At 68.1% G+C, this 13,179-nt stretch overlaps 2 protein-coding genes across 2 annotated transcripts in view; both read left to right on the top strand.

Moving 5' to 3' along the window:
• Positions 1-290: 290 nt before the first annotated feature.
• On the top strand, positions 291-9,703 carry NPR1 (natriuretic peptide receptor 1). Its single transcript, XM_087772296.1, has 21 exons — positions 291-994; positions 2,179-2,378; positions 2,775-2,888; positions 3,388-3,523; positions 3,680-3,771; positions 3,855-3,990; positions 4,075-4,159; positions 4,278-4,398; positions 4,478-4,552; positions 4,624-4,701; positions 4,819-4,923; positions 5,221-5,292; positions 5,392-5,551; positions 5,644-5,799; positions 6,332-6,500; positions 6,583-6,729; positions 7,366-7,558; positions 7,685-7,859; positions 8,545-8,643; positions 8,724-8,815; positions 9,378-9,703. Exons 1-21 carry the CDS (start codon positions 316-318, stop codon positions 9,438-9,440), a joined length of 3,147 nt encoding a protein of 1,048 aa, XP_087628422.1. The 5' UTR covers positions 291-315; the 3' UTR covers positions 9,441-9,703.
• A 931-nt stretch (positions 9,704-10,634) lies between these two features.
• INTS3 (integrator complex subunit 3) overlaps positions 10,635-13,179 on the top strand; it is a 42,563-nt gene continuing 40,018 nt past the window's right edge. The window contains exon 1 of the mRNA XM_009471404.2: positions 10,635-11,391. Coding sequence (XP_009469679.2) covers positions 11,299-11,391 — 93 coding nt within the window. The 5' untranslated portion in view covers positions 10,635-11,298. The remainder of the gene's footprint in view (positions 11,392-13,179) is intronic.

Below are 13,179 nucleotides of genomic sequence, written 5' to 3'. Positions count from 1 at the left end.
CCGTGCTGGAAGAACCCCGGTGGCCGCGGTAGCCGGCGCGCGCCAGGACACGCCGTACGGCGTGTCCCGGCGCGCGCCGGCTACCGCGGCCACTCGCCACCATCCCACCCCACTTGCCACGGGTGGGAATATCCACACCCACCACCGGGCGGCCCCATCCTCCATCCCGGTCCTCTGTGGATGCCGTGGGGACGGGGAGGAAAGAGTTAAGCTCGGTGTGGATGATAACGGCCCTTTGTGTCACCGGTGGGTGGGGGGGGGGGGGAGGAAAGGCTCAGCCCCGCCACGGGAGGGAAAAGCCACTCTCCGTGGGCGATGCTGGCGGTGCTGGCCGTGCTCTGCGGCGCGGTGACGGCGGCGGCGGCGGCGACGACCGCGTTGACTCTAGCGGTGGTGTTACCGGAATGCAACCTCACCTACCCGTGGGCTTGGCCACGAGTGGGGCCGGCGGTGCGGTTAGCCGCCGCCGCCGTCAACGCCCGTCCCGATTTATTACCCGGCTTTACCCTACGGTGGGTTTTCGGGAGCAGCGAGGATCGCCACGGTGTTTGCTCCGAAATGGCCGCGCCGTTGGCCGCCGTCGACCTCCGGCTCGCTCATCACCCCGCCGCTTTTTTGGGACCCGGTTGCGTCTACACGGCAGCACCGGTCGCCCGGTTCACCAGCCACTGGCGGCTTCCACTGGTGACGGCGGGTGCCGAAGCCCACGGCTTCGACGACAAGCGAGAGGAATTCGGATTGACCACCCGCGCCGGTCCCAGTCACCGTAAACTGGGTGAACTGGGCGTGCAGCTCCATCGTCGTTTCAACTGGACCCGTCGGGCTTTACTGGTTTACTGGGACGAGAAGGTGGACGACCGGCCGTACTTCTTCGCCGCCGAGGGGCTGTACGTCCAGCTGCCCACCCTGCGCAACCTCACCGTCCTGGACGTCGTCTTCCGCGACGGTGGCAACTTCTCCTTCATCATCCAGGAGATCAAGCAGAAGGGGCGCAGTGAGTGCGGGGGCACGCGCACGCCGGCGGGGGGGCATCGCCCCGCACCGGCACCGGGAGAGGGGCCGGGGCGGCCGGGGGGGGCCGGCGTGGGGCACGGGTGGGCATAGCTCCACACAGGTGTACACGGGTGTGCACAGCTCTACACGGCTCCACGCAGGTGTACACGAGTGTGCACGGCTCCGCGCGGGTGTGTGCGGCTGTGCACAGCTCTACAGGGCTGTGCAAGGGTGCTCACGGGTGTGCACGGCTGTGCCCGGGTGAGCACGGCTGTGTGCGGCTGTGCATGGCTCTACGCGGCTCTGCCCGGGTGTGCGTGGCTCTGCCCGGCTCTGCCCGAGGGAGCGTGGCTGTGCGCGGCTCTACACACCTGCGCATGGGTGTTCGTGGCAGTACACGGGTGTGCACAGCTCTACACGGGTGTGCACGGTTCTGCACGGCTGCACACGGGCGTGCTGCATGACTGCCCACGCGTGTGCTGCCCCGGTCCCGCACCCCGACCCCCCCGGCCCCCCGACCCGCACCGTGCCCCACCGGGAGCTGCTGAGCGTGGCCACCTGCCCCGCTCCCCTCCATCCCGGTGGCCCAGTCTGGCTCCGTCCCCGTCCCCGTCCCTGCCAGCTGCTCCAGTCGGAGCCGTCCCGGGTGGCACCAGCGGAGCGGGTGCCGACGGGGCTGGCACTGGGTGGGTGGCGCCCGGCCGTCCCCGGCCTCGCCATCTTGCTGCTTGGCCTCGACGGGTGCTGTTTTGGGGCCCTGCGGCCCTGGTGGGTGGCACAGCCGTGCTCTGTGCCGGGCAGCGCCCCGGGGTCCCACCAGCACCGCGACCCCGTGCCGAAGGGGACCATGGCGGTGGGGCATGCGGCACCCACCGGGGTCACCATGCTGCTGAAAATCAATCTCTGCCGGCGATCTGGGCCGCAGTTGGGAGGAAACAGAGTCGGGAAAACAGGAAACCTCGGCCTGGCGCCCGCGGCAAAGGGCAGGGGAGGGCAGGGCACGGGGTGGGGGGCAGGCAGCGGGGGTCCGGACCCCCTCACTACCTGGCATCCTGCTTGGCCGCCCTCCGCCCGCTCGGCGGCACGACCCACCGCACGTCCCCTCCCGTATCGCGCCTTAACCGGGGACCCCCGGGACGCTGGGCTGGGGTCTTGGGGTGCCATGAGCCATCTCGCCCCGCGCAGTCGTCTACGTGTGCTGCGCCCCGGAGACGCTGCGGGAGCTGATGCTGCAGGCGGGGCGCGAGGGGCTGACCCGCGGCGACTACGCCTTCTTCTACATCGACATCTTTGGGGCCAGCCTGCAGGGCAGCCGCTTCCCCGAGCCCCAGCGGCCCTGGAAGCGGGGGGACCGCCACGACGCCAGCGCCCGGCAAGCCTTCGAGGTGAGCCCGGGGCTCTGCACGGGCACCCACCCACGTGTGCCACGTGCGCGGGCACCCACCACGCACGCGTGTGCATGTGCACGGGCACCCAGCCACGTGTGCGCACCCCGGCACAGGGAGCGGGGCCGCGGTGGGTGCCGGAGCTGGCGGAGCAGCCCCCGCCTTCCCCCACTCGCTCCCCGCTGCTGGCAGCCACCGAGGAGGAAGGAAACGAGATTAATGGCCCCAGGTCCCAGCTCCGGCGCTGCCTGGAGCAGAGGCTATTAATAGGCACGGCAGAAAGGCCGGCAGCCCCTGCCCGCAGCCTGGGACCCCCATCCCCAAGGGGACCGGGCAGGGTCCCCGTCCCTGGCGGGGTCCCGCCAGCCCCACTGCCAGCCACTGTCCCCATCCCAGGCCGTCACCATCATCACCTACAAGGAGCCCGAAAACCCCGAGTACCGGCCCTTCCTGGCACGGCTGAAGGAGGAGGCGCACACCCACTTCAACTTCTCCATGAAGGATGGCTTGGTGGGACACGGGGCTGGGAAAGCTGGGGGGCACGGGGCGAGGGGGGCACAGGAGGGAGCTGGGGCTGCTGGGGGACATGGGATGGAGCTGGGGACAAGGGGACATGGGATGGAGCTGGAGCTGCTGGGGGACACAGGACAGAGCTGGGGCTGCTCAGGGATACAGGATGGAGCTGGGGACAAGGGGACATGGGATGGAGCTGGAGCTGCTGGGGGACACAGGACAGAGCTGGGGCTGCTCAGGGATACAGGATGGAGCTGGGGACAAGGGGACATGGGATGGAGCTGGAGCTGCTGGGGACACGGGATGGAGCTGAGGACAAAGGGACAAGGGGACATGGGATGGAGCTGGGGACAGGGGGACACGGGATGGAGCCAGGGACAGGCTGGAGCCAAGCCTGCTGGGGATGAGGAGCTGCGGGATGAGCTGTGGCTGCTGGGAATGAGGGGACGGGGACCCCCGGCTGCGCCCCGTCCCCGAGCCATCCCCGTGCCCCCAGATGAACTTCATCGCGGCCGCCTTCCATGACGGGGTGCTGCTCTACGCCCAGGCCGTCAATGAGACGCTGGAGCGGGGCGGCTCCATCACCAACGCCTCCGCCATCACCCGCCAGATGTGGAACCGCACCTTCTACGGTGAGCCCCGTCCCCATCCCGTCCCCGTCCCAGCTGGGTGCCGCCCGCCAGGCTCCTGCCTGCCCCACTCCCAGGATGATATTTTGGGATCAGACCCCCCACCCATGGTCTGGGGTCCCTGGGGTTCCCCCCCAGCCCCTCACCCTCCATCCTCAGGCGTCACCGGCTTCCTGAAGATCGACGAGAACGGGGACCGGGAGAGCGACTACTCCCTGTGGGACATGGACCCCGCGCGGGGGGACTTCCAGGTGAGCCCCGGCGCGGGGGCAGCCGGTCCCACGGGGCGGCCGGGGGCCTCCCCCCACCCATTTCTTGCCCTCCCCTTCCCAAGATCGTGGCCAACTACAACGGCACCACCAAGAAGATCCAGATGGTGCCGGGGCGTGAGATCCACTGGCCGGGGAACGCGGTCCCCTCTGACATCCCCCCCTGCGGCTTTGATAACAGCAACCCCCTGTGCCACAAAGGTGAGTGGTGTCGGGGGGGACACGGCACGAGCCCCCCGCCCCGGGCACCCGCCACCCCCTCACTGCCCTCCTCTCGCTGTGCAGCCAGCCTGTCCACCCTGGAGGTCCTGTCCCTCGTGGTCAGCCTGATCCTCCTGGCCATCACCATCACCTCCTTCTTCATCTACAGGTGGGGGTGCCGGGGGTGGGGAGGGGGACCCCGAGGCTGCGCCGCTGTCCCCGGAGGTGGCGGGGCCGGAGGGGGGACACACAGACCCGGGGGGTCTCACCCTGCCCTCCCGGCGTAGGAAGCTGCAGCTGGAGAAGGAGCTGGCAGCTGAGCTGTGGCGTATCCGCTGGGAGGACGTGCAGATGAGCAGCCTGGAGAAACACCTCCGGAGCGCCGGCAGCAAGCTCACCCTCTCCCTGGTGAGCACCCATCCCGTCCCCAGCCCTGCTCCGGGGATGGGGACCAGGGACCGGGCTCACCCCACGTCCCTTCCCGCAGAGGGGCTCCAACTACGGCTCGCTGATGACGGCGGAGGGGCAGTTCCAGGTCTACGCCAAGACGGCATATTACAAGGTATGGGGGTGTGGGAGCGGGGCTGGGCACCCACCACCCCGCCGGGCACCCATCACCCCGTATCTCCCCAGGGCAACCTCGTGGCCGTGAAGCACCTCAACCGCAAGCGCATCGAGCTGACGCGCAAGGTCTTGTTCGAGCTGAAGCACGTAGGTGGACCCCGGCTCGGCGCCGCGCAGTGGGATAGGGGTGCCCAGCCCGGCATCCCCTGGGTGGGGTGGGTGGGACGTGGCGTCAGCCTGGTCCCACACCCTGCTCCACCTTAGATGCGGGATATCCAAAACGAGCACCTGACCCGCTTCGTCGGCGCCTGCACCGACCCCCCGAACATCTGCATCCTGACCGAGTACTGCCCGCGCGGGAGCCTCCAGGTACCGGCGGGGCCCCGGCTCCCTGGCAGCCATCTGGGGCTGGAGCCTCTCCTTCCAGTGCCCATCACCCAGCGTCGGGGCTGCACAGTGCCCAACCCCCAGCGGTGGGGCTGCCCGGTGCCCATCACCCAGCGTCAGGTCTGCATGGTGCCCATCACCCAGCGTCGGGGTTGCCCAGAGCCGCTCTGCCGGTGCCCGGGGCGGGAGGGAGCCAACCGCAGTGGGCAGACGGATGCTGTCCCCCATCCCGGGACCGTCCATGGTGCGGGGACAGCAACGTGACCCTGCCGTCCCCAGGACATCTTGGAGAACGAGAGCATCACGCTGGACTGGATGTTCCGCTATTCCCTCACCCATGACATCGTTAAGGTAACGAGCCGGTTCCCACCGGGCACCCAGTTCCCATGGGGGACCCCGTTCCCACGGAGGGGGGGGGCAACCAAGTCCGACCGCTCTCCGCCCTGCCAGGGGATGCAGTTCCTGCACAACGGGGTGATCGTCTCCCACGGGAACCTCAAGTCCTCCAACTGCGTGGTGGACAGCCGCTTCGTGCTGAAGATCACAGACTACGGGCTGGAGAGCTTCCGCGTGGCCCCCGACGGCGAGGACTCCCACGCGCTCTTCGCCAGTGAGCACCCTGCCTTCCTCAACCCACCCTCCCCAGGAGCAGCCCCTGCCCGGGGTCCCTGCCCGGCCTGAGCCCCCTCCCTGGTGCCACAGAGAAGCTGTGGACGGCGCCCGAGCTGCTGCGGATGGAGACGCCGCCGGCCCGCGGCACGCAGAAGGGCGACGTTTACAGCTTCGGCATCATCCTGCAAGAGATCGCCCTGCGCAACGGCGTCTTCTACGTGGAGGGGATGGACCTCAGCCCCAAAGGTGAGCAGGAGGGCTGGGCGATGGTGCCAGGCACCTGGTGATGGGTGGTTTGACTAGCTGATGAGTGCTTGGCCCCACTGGTGGGTGCTTGGACCAGCTGATGGGTGCTTAGACCTGCTGTGATAGGTGCTTAGCCCTGCTGTGATAGGTGCTTAGCCCCGCTGATGGGTTGTTGGACCTGCTGTGATGGGTTCTTGGACTTGCTGATGGGTTGTTGGACCAGCTGATGGGTGCTTGGACCTCCTGTGATGGGTGCTTGGACCTGCTGTGATGGGTTCTTGGGTCACCTGATGGGTTGTTGGCCTTGCTGATGGGTGGTTTGACCCACTGGTGGGTGGCTGGACCTGCTGGTGGGTTATTGGACCTGCTGATGGGTGCTTGAACCAGCTGATGGCGATTGGACCGGCTGATGGGTGGTTGGCCTCACTTGATGGGTGCTTGGACATGCTGCGATGGGTGCTTGGAACCACTGATGGGTGTTTGCACTCACTGATGGGTGTTTGGACCCACTGACGGGTGCTTGGCCCCACAGAGATCATTGAGCGGGTGAAGAGCGGGGAGCGCCCCAGCTTCCGCCCCTCGGCCAACGTGGGGTGCCACATGGAGGAGCTGGGCCAGCTGATGCAGCACTGCTGGGCTGAGGACGTCCTGGAGCGTCCCGACTTCAACCAGATCAAGGTCCAGCTCCGCAAGTTCAACAGGTACCTCCACCTCCCCCAGCCCCGTGGGTGATGGGTGACCCCGAAAAGGGTCCCCAGGTGGGTGCTCACCCCCTGCCCGCAGGGAGAGCAGCAGCAACATCCTGGACAACCTGCTGTCCCGCATGGAGCAGTACGCCAACAACCTGGAGGAGCTGGTGGAGGAGCGAACCCAAGCCTACCTGGAGGAGAAGGGCAAGGCTGAGGCTCTTCTCTACCAGATCCTGCCCCAGTGAGCACCGGGGGGGCCCCGGCCCTCTGTGCACCCCCCACTGCTGGGCACCCCGGGGCACCACACTGGCATCCCCTGCCCGCCCCGGGCTGGGGTCCCCCATGGATGCCCTGCACGGCTGGGGATGCTTGGGGGGGCTGGAGACACCAAGGACCCCACACGGCTTGCGGCTGGGGGTGTCTGAGGGGCTGGGGACTCCCTGGGGACCCCAAGGACCTCCATGTTGCTTGGGGTTGGGGGTGTTTGGAGGGGCTGGGGACCCCCTGGGGACCCCAAGGATCCCCATGTGGCTTGGGGCCAGGGGTGTTTGGAGGAACTGGGGACCCCTGCAGACTCCTGCATGCCTCAGGGTGCCTGAAGAGGCCAGGGACCCCAAGGACCCCCCTATGTGGCTCAGGGCTGGGGGTGCTTGGAGGGCTGGAGCCTCCAAGGACCCCCTGCCATGGCTTTTTGGGGCTTGGGGTACCTGAAGGTGCCAAGGATGACCCCGGACCCCCAGCATGGCTCAGGGCTGGGGGTCCTCAGAGGGCTGGAGACCCCAAGGACCCCCCGGCACGGCTGGAGGCTGGGGACGCCGTGCCCCCAGGAGGGGTTGGGGGGCTGTGTCCCCCCCTCACCCACCCCCTGCGCCCCCAGCTCGGTGGCGGAGCAGCTGAAGCGGGGGGAGACGGTGCAGGCGGAGGCCTTCGACAGCGTCACCATCTACTTCAGTGACATCGTGGGCTTCACAGCGCTGTCGGCCGAGAGCACCCCCATGCAGGTGGTGACGCTGCTCAACGACCTCTACACCTGCTTCGACGCCATCATCGACAACTTTGACGTCTACAAGGTGAGGACACGCATGCACACGCATGCACATGCATGAACATGCATGCACCGTGGGTCACGCTGGACACCCCAGAGCTGGCGTCGCACCCACAGCGTGTCCCCGGCGGTGTGTGCGTCCCCTACCCAGGTGGAGACGATCGGGGACGCCTACATGGTGGTGTCGGGGCTGCCGGTGCGCAACGGGAAGCTGCACGCTCGCGAGGTGGCCCGCATGGCCCTGGCGCTGCTGGATGCCGTCCGCTCCTTCCGCATCCGCCACCGGCCGCAGCAGCAGCTCAAGCTGCGCATCGGCATCCACACGGGTCAGCGGGGACAGGGATGTGGCATCCAGATGGGGCAGCGGGGACGGGGATGGGGACAAGGCATCCATACAGGTCTGTGGGGACAGGGATGGGGACATGGCACCCACATGGGTCAGCAGGGACGGGGACATGGCACCCACATGGGTCAGCAGGGACAAGGACATGGCACCCATGTGGGTCAGCAGGGATGGGGACAAGGCATCCATATTGGTCAGCGGGGACAGGGATGTGGCATCTGTATGGGTCAGTGGGGATGGGGACAGGGACATGGCACCCACATGGATTAGCAGGGATGGGGACAGGGACATGGCACCCCATGGGTCAGCAGGGATGGGGACGGGGACATGGCACCCATATGGATTAGCAGGGATGGGGATATGGCACCCATGTGGGTTAGCAGGGACGGGGACATGGCACCCATGTGGGTTCATGGGTAGGGGGGACATGGCAGCCCCAGGGGTCTGTGGGGTGGGGAGACATGGCACTCACGTGGCCCAGCAGGGATGGGGGGACAGGGCACCCGATGGGGCAGGGGGGCACCCAGCCCTCCCATGGACCCCAGGGACAGAGGGAGGGACACCGGCACCTGGGGGGGACAGTGGGACCACCGGGGGCGGGAGCCCGCAGCGAGGGCGGCCGGGTCGGGGCTCGGGGCTGCTGGGGGGGCTCACCGGGCGCCCCACAGGACCCGTCTGTGCCGGCGTCGTGGGTCTCAAAATGCCCCGGTACTGCCTCTTCGGGGACACGGTGAACACGGCCTCGCGCATGGAGTCCAACGGGGAAGGTGAGGGGCACCCATGGGTGCTGACGGGGCTGGGGCTGGGCCGGACACCCGTGGGTGCTGACGGGGCCCCCTCCCGCCAGCCCTGAAGATCCACATCTCGGCGGTGACCAAGGCCGTGCTGGAGGAGTTCGGCTGCTTCGAGCTGGAGCTGCGGGGTGACGTGGAGATGAAGGTGAGCCCCGGCCCCCCCGCCAGCCCAGCCCCCCCCACGGCTGCCCCAGTGGGGTCCCCCCAGCTGGGACCCCCCGCGTCCTCATCCCGCAGCCCCGCTGGAGCAATGAGCACCCCCTGCACCCCAACCCCACTGGGGCAATGCCTCCCTCCCGGACGCTGCTCCTGCTGGGGCACTGGGCACCCCCTGCACCCCGACCCTGGGGGCAATGGGCACCCCCCATACCCTGACCCCGGGGGCAATGGGCCCCCTCCTGCACCCCAATGCCTGGGGCAATGGGTGCCCTGTGCACCCCAGCCCCTGGGGCAATGGGGACCCCCTGCACCCCAAACCCACTGAGGCAATGGGCCCCCTCCTGCACCCCAATGCCTGGGGCAATGGGTGCCCTCCTGCGCCCGGAACCTGCTGAGGCAATGGGCCCCCCCTGCACCCCAACCCCTGGGGCAATGGGTCCCCCTCTGCACCCCAATGCTTGGGGCAACGTGTACCCCCCTGCACCCCGACCCCTGGGGCAATGGGGACCCCCTGCACCCCCTTCACCCCCGCCCCCCTCTCTCCGCAGGGCAAGGGGAAGGTGAGGACGTACTGGCTTTTGGGGGAGCGCGGGAGCAGCACCCGGGGCTGACCCCCCCCAGCAGCACCCAGGGCCCGCAGGGCCCTTCCCGGCACCACCGCCACGGGTCCCCCCGGGCCGGGGCCAGGCGGGGGGCACCGCCAGCGCCCGGGGGCTGGGCGCACCCCCCAACTGCACCGCGCTCCCCAAGCTGAACCCCAACCGTTCCTGGGGGGACCCCGTCCCCGAGCAGCCCCGTGGCCTTGACCCTGGCGCGGGCACCGGCGGAGGAGCGGGGCCGAGGCCGGCGGGGGGCCGGGGGGGACGTGGGGGGCCGGGGGCGCCCCCGGACCCCGCGTGGGGGTCACTAGAGCTCTAATTTTTGTAATAAAGCTGGTGTGTACGCACTCGCCGTGGGTCTTTGGGTCCCCCTGCACCCCACGTTGGGTGTCCCCTGCACCCAGGTCCCACCGGGGCAGCGGGTGGTCCCGGGGGGGGGTCTCAAGCCCCCTTGCAGGGAGGGGGGACTTCGCAAGAAAATGGGGGGGGGTGTCTTTTCAGGGCGGGTCTGCGGGGGCGGAGGAGCCGGGACGGGGCGGCCGTGCAGGCAGAGCGGGGCGGGCGCTGGGGGGCCCGGGGGGCTGCCCAAGAGGGGGAGGCTTGGGGGGGCCGGGGGGTCCGGGAGACTCCCGGCTGCCCGGCCGTGCACGCTCCGGGGGGGTCCCGGGCGGATCCTGACCGTGCCCGTCCCAGGGGGTCCCGGGGGGCCCCGGGGGTCCCGACTGTGCACGTCCGGGGGGGCCCGGCCGTGCCCGTCCCGGGGGGGCCCGGGCGGTCCAAGGGGGTCTCGATCATGCCCGTCCCGGGGGTGCCGGGGGTCCCGGGGGGTCCCGTCCCTGCCCGCCCCAAGGGAGTCCCGGGGGATCCCGTCCCTGCCCGCTCCGGGGGGGGTCCCGTCCCGGGGGTCCCGTCCCTGCCCGCCCCGGGGGGGTCTCGGGGGTCCCGGCCGCACGCAGCGCTCCGGGAGCGGGGGGCGGAGCGCCCGGGACAGGCCCCGCCCCCTCCGCCCCATTGGTCGAGCAGCCCTCCGAGGCCCCGCCCCCGCAGGCCGGCCGCCCGCGCTGTCACTCCGAGACGTCTCGCTGCTACCATTGGCCAGAGGACGGGAGGGGCGGGCGCTTCCGGCCGCCGTGCGCTTCCTCTTCCCCCCCGCGCCCTCCCGTCCCTCTCCCAGTGACTTCCGGTCGGCGGCGCTGGGCGGGGGGTGCGGAGCCGCCGCTCCCCTCCCCCGGGCACCGAGACCCCCGCCCCGCCGCCCGGCGGAGCCCCCCCCCCCGCCCCGGCGGCAGCCCCAGCGCCCGCCCTGCCCTGCCCCGCACCGCGCCGCGCCGGGGGACCTGTCACCCCTCCGGCCGCCCGCCCCCCCGGGGCCCCCCTTCACCTCAGGCCTCCCCCGGGGCCTTCCCTCCCCACAGGCCTCCTCTGGCACGGCCGACGGGGACCCCCTCCCCGCCCCGGGACCCGCCTCCGGCCCCCCAGCACCCTCCTGTAGGGCCCCCCCCATAGCTCGGGTCCCCCCAGCACGGCCCCAGGCCGCAGGTCCCCGGCCTGCCCCAGTCGAAGAGCAGCCCCTCCACCCCTGCGAAGGGGGGGCAGCCCTCCGCCCCCCCTGTGCCCGCCCCCCCCCCCCCCCCCCCCCCCCCCCCCCCCCGGTCCGGGGTGAAGCCCCCGAGGAGCAGACAGGGGTGCCCTATCCCCTCCACCCCATTGCGGGAGCGGGGGGTGCTCCGGAGGGGGGGTATTTCCCATAAACACCCCCCTCCCCGCCCTCCCAGGAGGACGAGCTGGGTGGGGGGGATCGCCAAGCAAAAAGGGGGGGCTCCTCTCAGGCCAAGCCCCCTGGATAGGGGCTGTCCTGCCCCCCCCAGCCATGGAGATGCAGAAGGGGAAGGGGGGAACAGCAGGAGGAGGAGGGAAGTTGCTGGTCTCCACTCTTCTGGATGCCAAGGATGAGTTGGAGGAGGTAGGTGCCCGGGGCTCGGGGCAGGGGGGCTCCAGGGGGGGCCACGGGCTCGGCCCCCCGCGGGGTGCAGGCTGGGTGGCACACGCCGCTCCCCTCGCCCGTCCCTGAGCGGGGAGGGGGCTCTCTCTATGCAGAAACCACCTCCCAGCTGGGGTCTCCCTGCCCGCCTCGCCCTGGCTGCGCTCGGGCAGGGCAGCTGCAGGCTGCGGAGCAGGATTATGAAGTTTGCTGAGCACCAACAGGACTCATCCTTCCAGCACCTGGGAAACTTTCTGACCTGTGTTCGCCAGGCCCCAAGTTACACAGCGCTGTCCTGCTTCACACTGAGCTTTACTTCCTGCACTGGGAAAAGAGAGCTGGTTCTCTTACAGGTGGGGAAGGTTTGGGGGTCTCCCCAGGACACCTGGGATCTGTTCCTGGTGTGGAGGAGCCGCGGAAGAGCCGGTAGCGCAGGGACCCGGGCGAGGCGGATGCGTTGCTCGGGCCCTTCTGTACCGCTGGTTTACACCGGGCTCGCAGGGTCAACTCGGCGAGTGTTCAGGGATCTCCCTAAAGCTGGCGTAGGGCCGGCTTCCCTGGTGCCACGGGGGCGGCGATGCTCTTGTGAACTCTGAGACTTGTGGGAGAGACTGGTTATTTATTGTGTGATGGAAACGAATGTATTCGGGGCTCACGAAATGGTGCAGAGAATGTTGGATTTCAATTGCAGGAGAAAAACAGGGTGGTAACTGGAATAACTAGGTCTCAAGGTCTGGAAACTGTCCTTTGCCATTTGGAGTGTATTTATATTCCTTCAAAGCAGTCGTCGGTCCCCGTGTGTGTTTTGGGTCCTGTCCAGGTCTGGACAGAACGTTCCCAGCTTCGGACCCGTGCAACTCTGCGAGCCCGGCATGGCCGGGACCTTCGGTTGGGCTTGAAAATGGGCTCCAGGCTATCGAAGCGGGGTCTGCTGGAGTCCGGGGCGCGCTCACCCAGAGCTTTCCTCGAGAGCATTGGGTCTGGGAAGGAGCCACCATGAGTCGGCGAGCGTGGTGGAGCTCAGGTTTGGTGAAAGCAATGTATCCGAGCAAAGACAAGTACCAGAAGAAGACTTTCCAGAGACATTCTTATCCGGCAAGCCTTCCTCCCATCCCTCTTAAACCACTGGAAAGCAGCACTTTTACCTAAAAGCCCGGTCAGCTGGGAGGAACTTGTTTGGGTATTAATTATACTCCTGAGTGCTGATGGATTTACTGTCACAAGTTTCGTGTTTCTTGCGTTAAAGACTGCAACAAACAGGAAGCAAGGCGTACACAGGAACAACCGTGCATGATCGCTGCGCATCGAGTTTTGGCAGTAAACTGCCATGTTTAGGGAAAAAAACCTCCTCCAGTCTTTCCCTTTAGCAGTCGTTGGAGCTGCTGGTGGCAGTAAGTTGAACACATCTGTTTTGGGGAGAAAGAGGTGATCGGAAGGACTGGAGCTCGTAAAAATAAGTCTCATACTAGGCGTTAAAGAAATGGTCGTCTTGTTCCACCGTGGGTTTTGGTAGAGGCAGCAGAGCTTGTTACAGGGACGTGAACCGTTAAACTTGCTCAAAGGTAGAAATACTCTTTTCAAATAGCCTCCCTACCTGGCAGTAGCGCGTTGGTGCGTCTCCCGTGTACCCCAGGAAGGGAATACCAAACCCCGATCCTGCAAGTCCCCCAGTGGGTCTCAGATCAAAGACATTATTTGACACTGAACTTCCTTGCAAGGCTCTTCTGGTGGTTCATTGGCTGCATTATCTGCCAACAAGTTGTCTTATTT

This window comes from Nipponia nippon, unplaced genomic scaffold, assembly GCF_047370975.1.
Source record: "Nipponia nippon isolate SJK-2023a ecotype South Korea unplaced genomic scaffold, ASM4737097v1 scaffold_36, whole genome shotgun sequence".
NCBI classification, from domain to species: Eukaryota; Metazoa; Chordata; class Aves; order Pelecaniformes; family Threskiornithidae; genus Nipponia; species Nipponia nippon.
This window is presented reverse-complemented; position numbering and strand designations above follow the sequence as displayed.

What these genes read in the sequence shown, in the direction of transcription:
- NPR1 (XM_087772296.1), top strand. Translation starts at nt 316, where the DNA reads ATGCTGGCGGTGCTGGCCGTGCTCTGCGGCGCGGTGACGGCGGCGGCG. An exon ending in GTGGAACCGCACCTTCTACG is followed by an intron (nt 3,524 to 3,679) that starts GTGAGCCCCGTC and finishes CTCCATCCTCAG; the next exon opens with GCGTCACCGGCTTCCTGAAG. An exon ending in GATGGACCTCAGCCCCAAAG is followed by an intron (nt 5,800 to 6,331) that starts GTGAGCAGGAGG and finishes TTGGCCCCACAG; the next exon opens with AGATCATTGAGCGGGTGAAG.